Raw genomic sequence first — 19430 nt, 5'->3', positions numbered from 1 at the left:
GTCAATTATCTGAGATGAGAAAATTAAGTTGGGCTACACTGTACTTTTTTTTTTTTTTTTAACAGTACTGGAGATTGAACCCAGGGGCATTCTACTTCTGAGCTATATACCCTGAGCCCTATTTTTTATCCTTTATTTTGAAACAGGGTCTCACCAAGTTGCAGAGGGCTTCACTAAGTAGCCGAGGCTGGCCACAAACCTGCCGCCCTCCTGTCTCAGCCTCCCAAGTACTGGGATTACAAGCCTGTGCCACCACGCCTGGCTTACACTGCACGTCTTGATGTTCAATCCAAGACAAGCTTATTAGGTGACAAAACTCTGGGGCTAACTTGGCCAGTCTCCAAAAATAATCTTGAGATGGAAGATATAATAATGCAAATGACCTTGTAACTACCTGGATTAAAACCAACTTGGGAATAAAATCAAGATGCTGTTAGGAAAACCATCTAACCAAAAATCTAAGAGAAACTGCAAAACCTTGCTGAAGAAATAAGACAACTACGGCCTATACCAGGCCTACAAGTACTGTGAGGTCAGTGTTTCCCAGACCATAATGCTAACATCATTTTGTGTGAATCCAACCAAAATCTCAATAGGTTTTTAAAAGAAAAATCTAATTTGACAAAATGTGTACTAAAGATATTGTGTGCGCGTATTGAGCCCAGGGACATTCTACTGCTGAGCTACACATTCTAGCCCTTTTTTTTGTTTTGTTTTGAAACAGGGTTTTATAGGACTGCTGAAGGTCTCGCCAAATTGCCAAGCTGGCCTCAAACCTGGGATTCTCCTATCTTAGCCTCCTAAGTACTGGGATTCCAGGTGTGCACCACCATAAATGGCTAAAGTTATCACTCAGTTGACTCCAGGTGGCTTAAGAGAAAAATGTTAATATCCATTAAGTAAGCTCCTGAAAATCATTTTTTAAAGTCCCTAAATAACCTGTTTTTTTTTTTTTTTTTTTTAAGGCTGTAAGCTGGGGTGTGGTAGCACATACTTATAATTCCAGTACTTGGGAAACTAAGACAGAAAGATTGTAGGTTCACGGCCAGCCTCAGCTATTTAGTGAGCCCCTCAGCAACTTATTGAGACCCTGTTTCAAAATAAAGAATAAAATGTAGGGCTGAAGGTATAGCTCAGGGGTAGAATGCCCCTGAATTCAATCTCCAGTACTGCAAAATAAATAAGAAATGAAAATATAAAAAGGCTATAACATGCAGTTATATTGATATGTAAAGAGCTTCTATATATACATATCTATTTAAAAGTTCAACTTCACAAGTACTTATTATGATTGATAACTAAGAACACAGATAATGCTAGGAAATGGGTATTCCTAGACTCTAGTAAGAGTCTATATTTATATAGTATTTGGGGATGGTAATCTAACTTTAAGGCATATAATTTATACGCCCTTCCAGTAATATTTTCTTCTTGAATGAATCCCAAAGAAACAACGAACATGAGCACAAACAGCCACGTATTTCTTTTGTAAAGTTAAAGTGGAAAGAACCTAACTGCCCATTACCAGGAGAATCACTGAGTGGATGGATCACTGGACATCCACTGTAAGATTTGGAACAAATTTGTACGGCCTGACATGGAAAGATGCTGATGATATACTGGGGGGTGGGAAGCTAGTCACCAAATACATAGATTTAAAAAAAAAAAAAAAAACCCTGCTAGGTAAAGAAGAACCTGAAAACGAGAAAACGAGAGAATATAAAAGAAAATGAGAAACAAGAATGAACATTTCAGCACACATGTTGGAAAAGGAGCTGCGGTGGACACATACTGTCTAGCTGCGCAGGAGGCTGAGGCAGGAGGATTGCAAGTTTGAGGCCAGCCCTGGCAAAATAAGGGTTTTTCTTGGTGGTCCTGGGGGTGGAACCCAGGGGCTTTCTACCTCCAGGCTATCGTCCCAGACCTATTTTATATTTTATTTGGAAACAGGGTCTAAGTTGCCAAGAGCCTCACTAAGTGGCTGAGTCTGGCTTTGAACCTGTGCAATCCTCCTGTCTCAGCCTCCCAAGAGCTGGATTACAAGCGTGTGCCACCATGCCCGGCTCAAAATAAGTTTTTAAAAAAGGGGGAATTAGGGGCAGAAGATGAAGCTCAGTGGTGGAAATGTTCCTGGATTAAATTTCAAGTACTGCAAAAACAAAACAAATGAAAACAAAACCAAAAACAAAAGTGGAAAGTAACAAAAAGAGCACTGTGTAGAAAGGTCTGCCAGGACACACATCAAACTTACAGAAGACACTCTGGGGAAGATGGGATTGGGCCTGTGAGCCAAAGGAGTTTTACTTTTTACTCAGTACTCTTCTATGCATTAAAATATTTAATGTTTGTAATTTTGAGAAGACAAAAGCAAGTGACCAGTCTTGTTTAGGAAGGGGGGGGGGCGATGTATAAACTAATGATAAGAAAACACTAAAAACCAGCCGAAGAGACTAAAAGTCAAATAATAAATTACATATTAAGGATAACTACTGCCAGGCGTGGTGGCGCACACTCATAATCCCAACACTTGGGAGGCTGAGACAGGAGGATCACAGGTTTGCGGCCAGCCTCAGCTATTTAGTGAGGCCCTCTGCAGCTAGTGAGACCCTGTTTCAAAATAAAAAGTAAAAATTAGGGATGGGGGTGTAGCTCAGAGGTAGACTGCCCCTGGGTTCAATCCCCAGTACCACACACACACAAAAAGAACAACTACTGACACCTAAAAAGATTCAAAGCAACTGACACAATAAATTTTATTGTTTCCATAATAATAGGCTCTGGACAAAGTGAAGACAGTGGAGACAATGACAATACACTTAAACTCCTATCACAATCTGTTACAAATTTCCAGTGGCTCTACATTTTAAAATGTAAAATGTATAAAGGGAAAATATGAATACTCAAGATTTTTTGCAGCACAATGCAATGTCCTTTAAAAAAAATGTTATAACTGTGTAACTCTGACAATAATTCAAAACACAAATCAAACCATTTTCCTAACCTGCCCCATGATCTGGATCTGGGGATGGCAGTATTATTAGAGAAATATGCAAGAATAAAAAAAAAAAATTAGTGCTCAGAGACAAATTTCCTGATTTTAATGCATCAAAGCACAAAAAATTCAATTCAAGAAAGTGAATCATTGCTATATGCAGATAAATAAGACAAGATGACAACACTTTTATAATTAAATCCAACTAACATTATGCTAAAAATATATGTGTGTATATACTTATATACGCAATACCTATTTTAGAAAAAAAGGTACCTTGGTGAAAATGATTCTGAAAATATTCACTGATGCACAGTTATGTACAAAACCTTCTGTATAAAAATTAAACTATTTTCAATGAGATTCCATGTTTACATTTCATCTGAAAACTGTACGTGAAAGATAAATAGGGCTGCCTACTGGTTTCTCTCTGAAATCGTGGCTAAGGCAGTTCTCTTCCCAAGGGTTCTTTTACCCACTCACCACCACTGACCCTACTTATACACAGGCACTACAGATGCAACTTGCCATGCCTACACAGTATTATCTGGAGCTCTGTTCACTGCTAACATGGGAGAGAGTTTACAGTTGCTACAAAGAATATTTTTTCTTAAAATATATTTTTCTCTATTCCAAGTTAAGCACTTGCTTAAGACATTAAGAGGCCAAGAAGCCACTCCATTTGGTGTCAGTATCAATAGCCCTATAAGAAAAAACTCTGCATTGGAATAGCTAGAAAAAGTTCTCACTAAATAATAGTGCATCCTTCACCTGCATAGAATCAATTTGGCTTAATAGCTCTTTGCCCCCAGAACAACAAACAGTCTGGAGTCCAAATATGCTCCTGAAAGTCCACCTCAAATAAGAAAAAAGATCTTGTAGAAGCATAATGAGAATATATAGGGTAATAAAAACTGTTAAAATCTGAGGAGTCTTACAGCATTCCTCACTTGGAGTAGCTGCTGAAGGTTAAGGTGGAAAGCAAAATGAAAAGGACTGAGGGCAATGAAGTTGAGCTGTCAAATATTTATACCAGTAACCATTTAATGAGTCTTTCAAAGCAAACAAATGAAATGACAGGGCACCTCTAGCTACAAGCAGTGAGGATTTGAAGCTTTTAGTAAAAAGTGAATACCTTAGAAAAGGGAACAGTCTGAGGCGAAAGTTGTAGGTCTGTAAATATATATCTTATGTGTGTGTTATTCTTAATGTATTTACATACATATTCACAAGATGCCCTGCAGTGTAGCTCAAAGGCCTTTATCAAAGAACAAACTAATTCTACTATAGGCCCTAAAGTTTATACCATCTATATAAGAAACCAATGTGTTTATTCAATAATGTAAACCATATTAACAAAAACATCGCTGTTAAAACTAGGTTAAATAATAGGCTTTAGGTCAATGAAATTTTTAACATCAATCAGTAATATAATCACAACAGTTCTTACATGGAGAATCAGAAATAAGAAACCAAAAACACAACTGGTTTTTTAAATTCACAAGACAAAAAGATATTCAATAGGGCAAATAAAGTTCAAATTCCAGAATAGGGAAAAATATCAAAACTTTATAAATCTCCTGGGATACAATTTAATTACTGCATCATTAGAAAAATAGACTCAGAATGGACAGTGATGCTAAGGATTCTCTTAATACATCAACCCTGTATTTATCTTTTTCCTCTTTTGTTTCCAGCTGGAGGTTTCTTCAACTGAAGGAGTTGTCCTCCTGTTCCAAAACCTGCAGAGGCAGGATTGGACACCCCAAATGTCAAACCAGCTGAGGCCGTGATGCCAGGATTGCTGAAGTTAAACCCAGATGTACTTGAGCTGCCAAAGCCTTATGTTTAGGGAAGAAAATATTCACATCAGAAGTTAAGTCACAAAAAACAAACATAAAAAAACCAGGATGAGTAATAAACTCCTACCTGAAAGAATACATAATTTATAAGGGCCCTGCATTTCTAACATGGAATTTCTCAGAAAAATAATTTAGCGTACAACTAAGTGGCATCTTGAAAGACAGAAGTTACTTTAGCACAAAATAACTGAAATCTTCTGAAAACTTCAAGTTGCCAGAAACTTTTCTGACCTGCACAGAATCTGGACTAAATCCTGCAATTGAAAATCTTCCAAGAAAACCTCAACCCACAGTGTTCAGAGCAGTACTTATTGTTTTAATTTTATAAGAGCCCTTTCATACTACAGCTGGGCATGGTAGTACATACCTGTGATATCAGTACTTTGGAGGCTGAAACAGGAGGATAGCAGGTTCTTAAGGAGAGCCTCAGCACCATACTAAGGCTCTCAGCAACCTAGTGAGACCCCCCTCCCCTTGTGTGATACTGGGCATGAAATCTGGGGCATTCTACCTCCGAGCTTTACCCCTAGCCCTATTTTATACTTTATATTGAAACAGGGTCTGAGTAAGTTGTGGAGTGGCTCACAAGTTGCTGAGGCTGGCAGCAAAACTACAATCCTCCTATCTCAGCCTCTTAAGTACTGGGATCAGAAGTGTGCACCAGCATGCCCAGCTTAGTGAGAGCATTTCAAACCAAAAAATAAAATGGGACTGAGAGTATACCTCAGAGGTAGAACGCCCCTGGGTTCAATCTCCAGTAAAACATGCACACAAGCACGCACACAATTACTGCCCAGTTAACTAACACAATATTTAAATTATAGTTCTGATACCACTGAATTCTGTATCTTAACTCCACTGGAACTGCTTTTTTTAAACACTACCAACTATAAGCAGAATTTCCCCAATTTAAGCACATCTTTAACAGTGTTACATCATTATTTGTCATGCTATTTATCCCTAAGCATTACACATTAAAGCAAACCATTATTTACATTACAAAGTAAATAAAAAGTGGACAGAATTTGGAATTTTCTACTAGTAATGTCAAAAAATTATACCTATTTCAAAAATGGAACAAAGAACCAAATTAATCATCATTTAAAAGACTATGGTATTCTTAAAATCAGAGAGACTTGTAACTAAAGAACATCTGTGTGTGTGTGTGTGTGTGTGTGTGTGTGTGTGTTTTAATGCATATGCTTTTATTGGTACATTGTAGTCTCACATTATAATGTAATTCAGTGATGGGGCATACATGCACACAGCACTTGAATTTCCCCCATGAACATCTTTTTGGAATAAAAGTGGTTATCCTAGATGAATAATGATAAAAAAAAAAAACTAAGTTAAACGTTTATGCAATAATGGGTCTATTTCTGTAATAATAAAGAAAACTGTCTAGCCATGATGTTAGTCAGTAGGATTCAATGAATTTCACTTAGTTAAGAAAAATTTAGCCGGGCGTGGTGGTGCACGCTTGTAATCCCCGCGCTTGGGAGGCAGAGACAGGAGGATCGCGCTGGCTTAGGAGACCCTGTTTCCAAATAAAAATGTAAAAATAGGTCTGGGAGTGTAGCCCGGAGGTAGAAGGGCTTCCAGGAACCCCAGTACCACACACACAAAAAAAGAAAAATTTATTTAATCAACTAAGGCTTGTTAAATATGTTTTACACACCTGCCCTTTAGTTTATAAAATAAAGCTATATAATAAGTTAGGTTTGCATGCTTTGTCCAGGGAGCAGAAACTGAATCAAGGATCTTTTGGAGTTACTGGAAACAACACTTATACTTTCAAATAATTTGCACTTTTAAATTTGCCTGGAATTCAGGCAGAAACACACAAACCTGCACTAAGACTTCCTGAGGGTTTATTTGTTGTTCCAAATCCAAATGTGGAGGCCCCTGTGGTGCTGCATCCAAAACCAGAGCTAGTTCCAAATCCTAGTGGAAGGGTAATAGAGAAATATACAATGGTACATAAAACACAAGTTAAAGGATACACACAAGTAAAACTGAAAACCATTAGAGATCTAACAAATACAGCGTTGAAAAAATGGACTTATTAAGGAAATCTATTCCTATGTAGAAGACATTTTAGAAAAAAAATTCATCCTGAAATAAAACATATACAACTATTTAGACTGAGTTTATGATCCATGAGTAACTTTTGAAGAATGCTACCATAAAAATCAAGATTATATTGGTATTTTTCACCTAAATATGCTAGAAATTTTATCGATCATTCAAATATGATTTTAGACAAAAAGTTATAACCGAACCTATTTGAGGAATATCTCATTTTGTTAAAAAAAAAAGTCTGACTTAACTCGTAAGTAAGCATGACATGCACAGCAATGTAAACACTAAGTACTATAATTTTACTCTGCTCTTTACCAAAACATTGTTAATTAGGAATCTTTACACTGAAAACGTCTCAACTACATAAGAGTCCATCACTGTAAGTCCACTCCTTCACAGCATATTCCCACTATGCTACCATCAGTCTGAACTCTGACACGCTGAGAGTGGGGACACCACTGTTCTCCTCTTGTATTATGTTCACAACTTAAAATATTTTTCATCATGCAAAGTTCATGAGCAGATATATATACTTAAAGACTAGTTTCTCAGATGCTCTATGTAAATAAAGTTCAAATTAAAGTCTTTTAAGATACTTAGTAATAGCTTATCTAAAATGTTGAGATTGGCAGTTAGCACTTAATCACAATAGATTATAGGCCTTCCCTCATGTTTATATTCATTACATTACAATGCACTTGTCAAAATACAACGAACTTTCAATTACAAATACCAAATTGTAAGTGCATCTGTATTTAAATTATGTTTCTGCAGAGATGTACCTTTACTAATTAAGTTCACTAGTTAATTTATGCAATTATTAAAATAAGCTCAACTGCTCATGTATACAAATATGTCAAAAGTGCCTAAAATGGACAGAAGTCAAGCAATTTAATTTATAATAAAATTAATTTCCCACTTAAAGTGCTCATTTTCAGGAAAAAAAAGTTAATAATCCAGAGAATGTATGATATCCAGAAGGCTGAATTCTATTATTAAGATGACTAATTTTTAAAAAATTAAAATTAATTTTATTAAGACTAATTCTCAAGTTCATGTTTCAGCATATTGAACATTTAGTTTTAACACTTTTTATATTTACTAATCACAGAAGATAAAGTGATTCTTTAAGTTCTATATCTAATACTAGAAAACAATGATTATGTTGTGAGAATCATTTTTGCCAGATGGAACCTTAACTTCCAAATTAGCAGCAGATCCTCTCAGAAATCATTTTACAGACTAGTACTGATTCATATGTATAATAGTTCAATGAAGTATTAGAAAAATTAAAGTGTACCTCCAAGGTTTGAAGAACCTAAGCCACTTGATTGCAAGCCAGTGCCAATACCTGAGCCGAATGGTGTTCCAAAACTAACTCCCAGAGACGGCTGTGGCCCTGGTATAAAAAAAAAATGGGGGAGGGGAAACAAATTTGCCTTACTCTTTCAAGATTAAAGTTCCTTTATGAAATTATTTTTAAGTCGAACAGTGATTATTTCTAATAACTTTCATTTATTAAAACTTTGTTTTCAAGATGTCTTTCTGACCTAGCCCATCTGGTCCCAAGTAATTTACCTATTCAAAAAAAAAAATTTTTTTAAATCAACCTGCTCAGGACTATACAATTAGAAGAAGCTTAGCACAATGAAAGATTTAGTTTAACATACTAAATAATTTAAAATCTTTAGTATCATACATTATGGTTCTTTTAGAGTTTACTTCCAATTATTTTAGATCTTACCACCTGTTTTCTAATAAAAATAGCTGGCATAATCAGTAAAAGATTTTACTTTAAAATAAAAAGCTCCTTAGTATTAGCTTGAAGTCTCAATTGATCAAACAAGACTGACAATAATGTGGCAAAACTATCATGTTACTTCATAAGAGTAAGTACCCAAAAAACTAGGCATGGTTTCTCATACATAAATATGCAATAAATAGATAAAAAACAAGACAATGTTTTATTTTATTAAATTTATTGTTCATTTTGAAAAGCAAACCAATTACACAGTAACATGACAATTCCAACTTGTTCACAAAAAGTGGTAATTAAGTTCTATTCTTTAGCTCTGCTACATTACACCACTTATCACCTGATTAAATAAGATAGATAGTGAACATTTACAAAGGCACCGCTGTGTACCTTGACAAATTCAATACATTCAAGATTTCAATTCAGAAGTGTCTTTCCAACATTTTGGAAAATGTACTCAGATACAGAACGATTAGTCATCCTTTTCCCATCTGTTAAAGAATTTGGCTGAGTTTGTTTGGCAAGAATAGCATCAAACTTACTAGCCTCTTTTAACTACTTTTTTTTTTTTGTAGACTAAGCAGAATACAAAAATCTAAAAATCTCTCATCATTTGATAAATAATTTGTGAAAATTCCTCGATAAATTTCATAGTACAATCTTCAGTCTTGTCTTTTCAAGCACAGTGATAAGTGCATCTCAAGGCTGAGGGAACGCCAGAGCAACTGACATATTAAAATTTAAACTCTTAAAGGAATCAAAGCCTTCAAGTTGTCCAATAAGGAATGAGGTTTGTATATTCAAAAGGTAGTGTAAAATTATAAAGCACTAAAAAAAAAACAAAAAAAAAAAAAAACAAGGAACTACATTTTGCTACACTGGAACAGAAACTGGACTTTTCAAATAGCTTCTACCCAAAAAAATAAAGAATAACAACCAATAGCAGCCAGAGTTCTGTTACTATTAAAAAAATAAATTAAAAAAGAATTTAAATTATTACATCCAGTTTGTGATCAATCCGAGAATATAACACCTGCCTGGCATTTCTTTTGTAAAATGTTACTATAGGAAAAAGAAACTGAGTACATTACATTTTTATTTCTAACAAAAATAATGTGTAGAAAACACAGGTCCAGTTTCTTTAACATTGAGAGACTTCAGTGTCACATGTTAATAGGAGGCACTGCTGGTGGAAGACCCTAAAGAATAATGCACACCACAGCCCTCAGCCTTACAAGTAGTAAGTTACTCAAATAGCATGCCTTTTGTTGTGTGTGGGTCTATTTTAAGAGCAACAAAACAGGTTTTCTAATCATCAAAAGTGAGGATATTAAGAACTCAAATATAACAATGACAAGACTTTCCATTGCACAACAGATACATAATATTTTTAGTTTGATACCTTCACACAAATTCGGAAGGCAACATCATTTATAAAACTAGTAGGCAAATGTATAACATTTTTTAATAGTAAAAACTCATGATAAATATCTCCCATGCCAAAGTATTAGTATATATTACACTCTGGCCACCAATATATTAGTTTCACTAATAGCAGAATCTAAATCCTTCAGGCAAAAGTTACGTAAACAATTCAAGTCTGCTTTAAAATCTGGATAGTCATTCAGTGAGAGGCTCTTGGTTCCATAAATAAAATCAAGTTAATAGTAATATACACCAATGATTGCCCAAAGTGAAATCTTCATGTGGAATAACATTTTACAAAAGTTACCACTTGATATAGACACACACAACAAAATCAAGTTTAGCACTGTATTAGATTTTTCCAGAATAAATTCTACTTTCTTTAAAGCAAAACTATACTCACAGGAAAAGGACTAAAGTGCTAATATTTTTATAATTCTCCATGATCACTAAAAATGCCTAAAAGTACTTAGTATGATTAATTCCTAAGTCATCTTTTAAAATAATTTTTCTTAAAAAAAAAGCCTTTTCCCCAGCTTAAAAAATTCTACTCTTACTGATTAAATGGGGAATGTTCCTTTGGTTATTGAATTAAAAAAAAAAAAAAATCACAAGAAACTAAGATAAAATACTTAAAGTTTCCTATTTAACACTACACTTTAAATGTCCAAACCTTCACTAAAAGCTAGAAACTAGAAGTTCCTAACAAATGTCTCAGTTCTCCTTAGAAACAGCAGCTAAGTCACATGAGAAGTTTCTTATGTAAACATCAAGAACTTTTAAAAGTGTCAAAACACAACAGCAAAATTCAACCCCAGCATACTGCTTTAAAAAGTCTAACCTAAGTTAAAATTATGCTGAAAAGCCTGATCTAAATGTGTTAAGTTTTTAGGAGGTGTGGGGAACACTTGTAGACAAGTGTATTCCAAACCTGTCAACATGTAACTATCCACAGACTGATGTTCACTTCATACAAAAACAGCTTGCTGGGTTTTCAGCCTTCAGAACCCTAAATTATACATGCCTAAGCCCGACTGTATACTGTTTTCACTAAAAAATATTTGGGGGTTGGGAGATAGCTCAGTGGCAGAGAGTTTGCTTAGCACACACAACACCCTGAGTTCAATCCCAGCACCACCAAACAAACAAACAAAAAGTATTCTTATTTAAGTCCATTCTTCCACCTCTAGGAAAGACAACAGCGAACCTCAGAAGTTAGCAGTCTAAGTAAAGCTATCTGTTTGTGCCCATTTTTATATTAACAAAATCAAGAATCTATAATGTACAAGCGGGTATGGTGGCTCACACCTGTAATCCCAGTACTTGGGAGTCTAGGACAGGAAGATCACAGGTTTGCAGCCAGTCTCAGGAACACAGCAAGTCCCTTTGCAACTTAGTGATATACTGTTTCAAAAATAAAATAGGGCCCTTAGAAGTAGAGTGCCCCTGGGCTTAACCCATAGTACCACCATCCTCCAAGAAAAGCTATACTGCAATTAAACAAAAAATCCTCTAATAACTTAAAACTTCATATAGATCAACAGGATGTATAGAAACAGTGCACAAGCTCTATCCAGCTTCACCTAGGTGGTCAAAAACTTGCTGCTGGCACTTAAAAAATTTTGACTACAGTTAACAGGGCACAAAGAATGACTCCTTGGGTACAAAAGAAATGTAATAAATAGGCACATAACTGACCAGACATAAAATCACTACTAGATGATATTTATCTAACAGAGCTCATAAATCTCACATCATGGTGACACGACTAATGGCCAAAATAACTAGCTTTCTGAATGGGAAGGCATGAGAAAAAAGGAAAGAAACATAATGCAAAGCTGTTATCACCACTGTTGAACTCAGTTTTAAAAATTCATACAACTCAAAATGAAAACACTGCAAAACTGTTAAGGTTGATAAATTCCAATTCCTGCCACTTAATTAAAAAACCCTTAGTTTTCTAAAAATTCCCAAAACTGCAAGAACACTAAAAGCAGTGCTACTTTCAGTGAAAGTAGAACTAGCAAAAGAAGCGTGGCAAAAAAGTCATTATAATATTAAAGCATGAGTGGAGGCTCCTAACAGATGCTGACTCCAAATCAGGCTAATGTTCAGAGAGCAAAGACCATCATCATCTACATTTTTATCCCCCAATTCAAGCACATTAGTAGGCACTCATATCTGTAAAATGAACAAATACCTTACTATGTCCACAAGCACAAAACATATGAGTGAAAACCTACAAATTTCTCAAGACTAGACAGTCTATACAAGAAAGTTAAAACAAAAAACCTTGATGGGTGGTTTTGCTTCAAGTTTAGCTACTTAGTATATAGTATATATTCACTTACAGCATAATATTTTAGATAACTGACTTTACTTATTCCACTAGGAAAAAACCTACACTGATTAATACTGGCTTTAAGAAGGGTGCAGTGGCTCATGCCAGTAATCCCAGTACTTAGGAGGCTGAGACAGATTGCATTTTAGAGGCCTGCCTGGGCAATTTAGTGAGACCCTATCTAAAAAAAAAAAGGGGGGGGGGTGGCTCAGTGGTAGAATGCCCCTGGGTTCAATCCCCAGTACCTGTCTCCCTCTCTCCCCGCAAAAAAAAAAAAAAAAAAAAGAAAGAAAAAGAAAGAAAGAAAAGAAAGGAAAAAAAGACTAATATTGGCTCTAAAAAGTAACCTGGGACTATAATTGGTTTGATTAGCTGGTTGAAACCATGAGAACTGGTGGTGGTATTTATGGGATTGAGTCTTCAAAGCAAGACTTCCTCTCCGTAACTTCAGAAGAGAACTCTACACTCCAGCCAGCTAGAGCTATACGACAGTGCCTATGTGAGTCAATCCTGTCATCTCCAAATGTGAAAAACAATTCTTTAAACTGCCAACAGTAACCAGAAAATGCTTCTCTAATACAGGCAGCCTACATATGTATTTTTTTATTTTTTTGTATTGTAATTTACTAGTGGACTACACAGAATTCTAAGACACGCGCTATAGAATAAATAAGCCTCACTCAAAAATGTATAAATGATTAAAAGGAAGAGAATCAATACCCATTAAAACTATATATTTTTTATGTCAAACTTCAGGCCTGACAAAAGGGACTGTAGAAATAAAGACTCTTTACTTCTCAAAGACCAAATGAAACATTGCAGAACTACATACCATAAGTGTTTCTCTGACGAGACATAGAATTAAACCAAGGACTAAAAGATCTGCTTTCGAGTATCTCACCAATCATTTCCATCTGCTTACCTTCCCAGTTCCTACTTCATATGCAATCTACTTCACAAACATCTTCTGGCTCTAGCTACTGTTCTGTTCATTTTGAAAGGTACAAAAAAATTCTAGCATTTATCTTTTTCAAAATTTGGTGTAGAGGGCCTATATTCTGTTTCTCGTCAAAGTACATACAAAGAAGGCTTTAGTCAATGAAAACATTCTGTATCCTAAATGTGGGTGCTTTGCAGTCATTAATATAAGAAAATGAGAGTGCACCATCTATCAATATTGTATGTGAAAAATGCAACATATGGATCTGACTTTAAAACAATAAATGACACAATCACAATTTTAGAATCTAATGGTATTCTTAAATGTAATTCAGTAGTGAAACACCATGGTCTAAAGGGCATTTATAGCAATACAGCAAATAACATCATGTAAATTCACAATATTCAATATCTGATGTATTATTATTGCTAGACTACCCTGCGTTTTTTTTTTTATCAGGTATGTTTATAATTGTGTCCATCACAATTTTTTGATTGTATTGGAACAGCTATTGATAGAAATTTCTTCAGTGCTCACACAAAAGGAAGACTTATAAAATGCACATAAACGTTCTGCATTTGAACAGTAAGAAGCTATAACTTGAATGCATTCAGACCTGTAGCAGGCTGTTGCTGCTGTGTAAGTGTGGCAGCCATGGCAACGGCTGCAGCGTTTGGCATGGTGCTGAAGGGGGTGGGTCCAGTCGTCACTCTTGGAGCATTCTGCCACTTCTTAGCTTCTGCTCGCCTGGCTTCAAACACATCTACAGCATCTCCCAAGAACATTTTCCTGTAGCCAAGGTACTGTTCTTTGAGCACCTAAAGAAATAGGGTTGGGGGAGGCTAATCAACTTCTAGTTTGACTATGATAGTAGATAAATGAACAAAGCTATGAAATAAGTTAACCAAACATCAAACTCTTGCCCACATTATACATTCCACTTAAAACTGCAAATTAGAAAGCTAATAATATACATTGATATGAGAAGTGGTGAGTTTAAGAGTTCTCAATATTTTACTCCCTAGTATAGACATAGTGGCTCCTGGAAAAGCTCATGAATTTGTATGCAAAAATGTTCAGAGGTGAAATAACTGAATCATGAGGGTTCTCATTTCATCCCTGGATAAGTCCACTGATGAGTTAATAATATGAAATATGTATTTTGCGTGGTAACACAGGCAGGCTGAGTGTGGCTGGGGATCACATATGCCCCTCACCCTTTCCCTCTGCTCCCTCCACTTCCTGCCTCCGTAGCATGAGAATACTGCCCTCCATGCACTCTGCTGCTACCACTGCAATTTAGGCTTTGGAGCTGGCTCTATGGACCAAAACCTCTGAAACCGTGAGGCTCAGTAAACCTTTCTTCCTCTAAGTTGTTCTTGTTGGATACTTTGATCAGTGTTAGGAAAGCTGACTAAAACATCTATTTCTGCCTCTTTACTATATGCTGCCTAAAATACTCTGGCTTCATGGGACTATTTAAAACTAGTCAGCTAAGCTTTTAAGCAAAAAGAATACTTAACATTACAGTTATGAAAAATTTCTCTAAAATGTCCATATTTTTCATAACCTGTAGGTTAAAAACCAGTACTAAATATATACTTGTTAAGTACACTTTTACAAAAATGAGCAGGGCATGGTGATGCACACCTGTAATCTTAGTACTTGGGAGGCAAAGACAGGAGGATCTCAGGTTTGAGGGTCACCTGAGCAACATAGTGAGACTGTTAGCAATAAAATAGTGCTGGGGATGTAGCTTGGACACAGAATGCAATCCCTAATACCACATACATGCAAAAAAGAGGCCTGAGGAGCCGGGCGTGGTGGCACATGCTTGTAATCCCAGTACTTGGGAGGCTGAGACAGGAGGATCACAGGTTTGAAGTCAACCTGGACCATTTAACGAGGCTGTCTGCAAGTTAATGAGACCCTGTTCCCAAATAAGAAATAAAATTGGGCTGGCGGTTTAACTCGGAGGTTTGACTCAGAGGTAAAATGCCTCTGGGTTCAATCCTTAGTCACACACACACACACACACACACACACACACACACACACACAGGCCTGAGTGCCACATGCTAAAATGTCACACCTCAAGCAGGCAGAAGGGAGGATACAACTGGGGCTTCTACTTTATCAATACTGTTTGACTAAGTGCACATAAGGAAGCTTGAGCTTATATACCCAATCTGTCCTTAACCTCAAAAGCTTTTTTGAGTTTATAACTCTAGAGTAAGACCAAAGATATTAATAGGAATGATTCTATATCACATTAGAATTGTTTAATATTTTTATTGAATATGTGCCTAATTTAGATAGGTTTTATGTCATTTTTAAAGAGATGCCCAGTTTTCACATTCCTTATCCTTCTTAATAGAATGACTATTGGGCTCTTTAGCAACAGATGCAGCACTCAGAGATCTCTTGCTAGAGTGCTCAAAAGCTATTGCCATCCTATGGTTTAGATGGCCACAGGAAATGCTTCAGTCCCAAACTCTGCTACCTTTACCTTCATAGTGGACTAATTTGGATCTGCCAAGAACTGAAAATTGGGGGAAAGAGGCAGTCAGAAGGAGAGGATGTGATGTAACAGACCTTATTACTGATGTCCCTCAATTCACCCTTGCTTTTCCTGTGTAGTTTTAGGTACATTTCCATTAGCATCTCAAAAAATTTTAGTTCTAGTTCAGACAATTAGAAATAATGACCTGCCTTGAAGACTTGGGAGAAAAAAAAAGTTTAAAAAAAAACCTGACATCAGCCATGATTTATATTACTAATTCCTAAAACTACCAATTTTTTTTTTCCAGTACTGGGGATGGAACCCAGGGGCATTCTATCTCCGAGTTACACCCCCAGTCCTATTTTTTATTCGTTATTCTGAAACAGGGTCCCATTGGTTGCAAAGGGCCTAAGTAGCTATGGCTGACCGCAAACCACAATCCTCCTGTCTCAGCCTCCCAAATGCTGGGATTACAAGTGTGCACCGCCAAGCCCAGCTACTTCCAATTTGTTAATGCCACAAAGGCCTGCCTGCATAAGGTAGTTTAACTCTAATTTCAACACATTGATCTAATAAAACAACAACAAAAATAATCGACTTTTCTTTTGGGGGGTGGTACTGGGGATGGAACCCAAGGGCCTTTTACCTCCGGGCTACACTCCCAGACGTAGTTTATATTTTTTTATTTGGAAACAGGGTCTCTTAAGCAGCTGAGGCTGGCTTCGAACCTGCACAATCCTCCTGTCTCAGCCTCCCAAGTGTGGGGATTACAAGCGTCCGCCACCATGCCCGGAAATCAACTTCTTTTGAAATTCCAATAATAAGTGAACAAGTCTAGAACTTACACTTAGCTTGCTCACTAAACTAAGCTGTAAATAAAGGCTAACATGCTAAATCTAACCATAAGGCATTCTTTGCTTCTTGGGAATGTACTTGAAATATTATAAATAAATAAGGAATTGGTCAAACTTTCACATTGCTTATTCAACATGACCTGGAGCTGTTTTATGCAAATCTCAGTCTCACTGTTCTATGGTCATATTGCCAAAAACCAGAAGAGAAAGTCCATTAGTAAACAAATAAAATAAATGGATAAAAAAAAGAAATGTGTGTTGTGCTTTAAAATACCCCAGAGGAACAAAACAAAGGATCTGCGTGTGAGGAATTGATAAATAAGCTCAGGCTTTTGATGATAGCTGAAGTCTAATGAAGCTGCCCAGGCACTCATTAGAACAGTACTCTACTTTTAAACAGTACTCTAATGTTTTCAAGTATTTGAAAACTTTCATAAGAATTTGTAGTCCATTTATTGTAGACTGATAAAATTTTCAAAAAAATCTGATAAAAATTCCTCCTAAATAAAGATTTTTCCAAACATCTGATTTAGAACTTAAAATGAAAGATCCAAAGTATAATATCATTTTTTTAAATGTTATTCACATGAATAACTTTTTAAAATCGGTTCCCATGCATCAGGTTAAAAGAAACAAGGATATTGGTGAATCTCATCAAAACTATTATATACATTTAGTTAGACTCAGGTTGGGCTGCTTTTAATTTCAAAGGTTTTTCTGGACTACATACAACTCTCAATTATATTTGTTTGGTAGTTAGAAAGTATACTTATATTTAACATTTCATTTAAATAAATTTTTAAAAATGAACATTATTATATGAGGGTTAAAATAATGACTGATAAACACAAAATTCTTCCTATACTTAGAAGGAAGAAATACTACAAGTTCTTTAAGACACTGGCCAATAAACATTTAAAATACAAACAAAATTAAGGCAATGCAAAATAATTTGGTTTTATTACTAAGAATGTTTATTTTTTGTAGTGTTATTTATAGTGGTAAAAAATGGAAACAATGCCGGGCGTGGTGGTGCACGCATGTAATCCCCGCGCTTGGGAGGCAGAGACAGGAAGATCGCACAGGTTCGAAGCCAGCCTCACTGGCTTAAGAGACCCTGTTTCCAAATAAAAATATAAAAATGGGTCTGGTAGTGTAGCCCGGAGGTAGAAGGGTTTCCAGGAATCCCAGTACCACCAAAAAATAAAATAAAAAATAGAAACAATCTACATGTCCATCATAGTGCATGGGTTAAATGAACAACACACATATCGTGGATTCCCACATGCTAGTAACAATGATGTTGAGGAAAGTATGCATTACATAGAAAGTTATTCCCAAATTATTACTGAAAAAAAGTTAACAGCCTGTATAATAAACTTGGATTTTTTTTTGTGGTACAGGGGATAGAATCCAAAGACATTGTACCTGAGCTACACTCCCAGCCCTATTTTTTTAGTTCTTTCTTTCTTTCTTTCTTTCTTTCTTTCTTTCTTTCTTTCTTTCTTTCTTTCTTTCTTTCTTTGTGGTACTGGGTTCCTGGAAGCCCTTCTACCTCCGGGCTACACTCCCAGACCTATTTTTACATTTTTATTTGGAAACAGGGTCTCCTAAGCCAGTGCGTGTGGCTGGCTTCGAACCTGCGGGATCCTCCTGTCTCTGCCTCCCAAGCGCGGGGATTACAAGCGTGCGCCACCACACCCTAAGTAGCTGAGGCTGTCCTCAAACCGAGATCCTCTGGTCTTCGCCTCCTGAATGCTGACATAACAAGCATGCGCCACCACACTCAGCCAAAAAAAGATTTTTATCAATAGTTGTATCTAGGTATAAATATGAACTACAGTAGTCTTATTCTTTTTACTCCTATGTAATTTGAGCCATTTCTGTAATAAGCATGTTCCCAAATCCACAAATACTTGTATCTATCCAGATACATGAACTGGCAATGAAAACTTACCTTTACATTTTCATGAATAGACTGAAGTTGTGCAGCTAGAGCTACAAATGTTTGATAAATTTTCTGCATAGCCATTGACAAATCTATAAAAGAAAATTATATTATCACATAATAAATGACAACTTTATTTTCTATTACTTAAGTCCAATTTTTGCAGTTAATGTATAAAAGAAATGTGTAAAATGCTTTTTCTACAAATGAAATATTTCTTTACTTTGATGGCTATAGAAGATAGCCAACTAAGTAGACTGAGAAAAGAACATCTACATCAGTAATTTAGGAAGAAGGAGGAAGTCCCTAGGATTTTTGCCCTTGTTAACAGAGTAATACTTCACAAGAAAGTATTTTGTTTATAGAGAATAAAGACTTAAAGAGTTTTAAAGAAATTCTCTTAAAGCAGCTTAAGAAAACTACTCATAGTTGTATACTTACTGTACAACCACAGTTTAATCTCTCTCCTACCAATAAAGTAACAGTACTACTAAAAAAAAAATACCAGCCAGGCATGATGGCGCACACTTGTAATCCCAGCATTTGGAAGCTGAGACCAGGGGATCGCAGTTCACGGACAGCCTCAGCTACTTAGTGAGGCCCTCTGTAACTTAGTGAGACCCTGTTTCAAATAAAGAATAAAAAAAGGGGCAGGGCTCGGAGGTCAAATGCCCCTGGGATCCATTTCCAGACCCACATTAAAAAAAAAAAAAAAAAAAAAAAAAAA

At 36.0% G+C, this 19430-nt stretch overlaps 1 protein-coding gene across 5 annotated transcripts in view; it reads right to left on the bottom strand.

Moving 5' to 3' along the window:
* The window catches only part of NUP58 (nucleoporin 58), a gene marked incomplete at both ends in the record, with an annotated part of 56137 nt that overhangs the window by 9133 nt on the left and 27574 nt on the right, over nt 1-19430 (bottom strand). For 2 of the 5 annotated variants that reach the window (XM_080719896.1, XM_080719897.1), the window contains 5 exons: nt 4664-4833; nt 6703-6798; nt 8237-8335; nt 14015-14216; nt 18713-18795. In XM_080719896.1, coding sequence (XP_080576022.1) covers nt 4664-4833; nt 6703-6798; nt 8237-8335; nt 14015-14216; nt 18713-18795 — 650 coding nt within the window. Of the gene's footprint in view, nt 1-4663; nt 4834-6702; nt 6799-8236; nt 8336-14014; nt 14217-18712; nt 18796-19430 lie in introns of those variants that run through there. The other 3 variants (XM_080719898.1, XM_080719900.1, XM_080719899.1) reach the window with 2 other exon arrangements.

This window comes from Muscardinus avellanarius, assembly GCF_963383645.1.
Source record: "Muscardinus avellanarius genome assembly, chromosome: 2".
Lineage (NCBI taxonomy): Eukaryota > Metazoa > Chordata > Mammalia > Rodentia > Gliridae > Muscardinus > Muscardinus avellanarius.
Note: the sequence above shows the minus strand (reverse complement) of the source record. Positions and strands in the feature narration are given on the sequence as shown.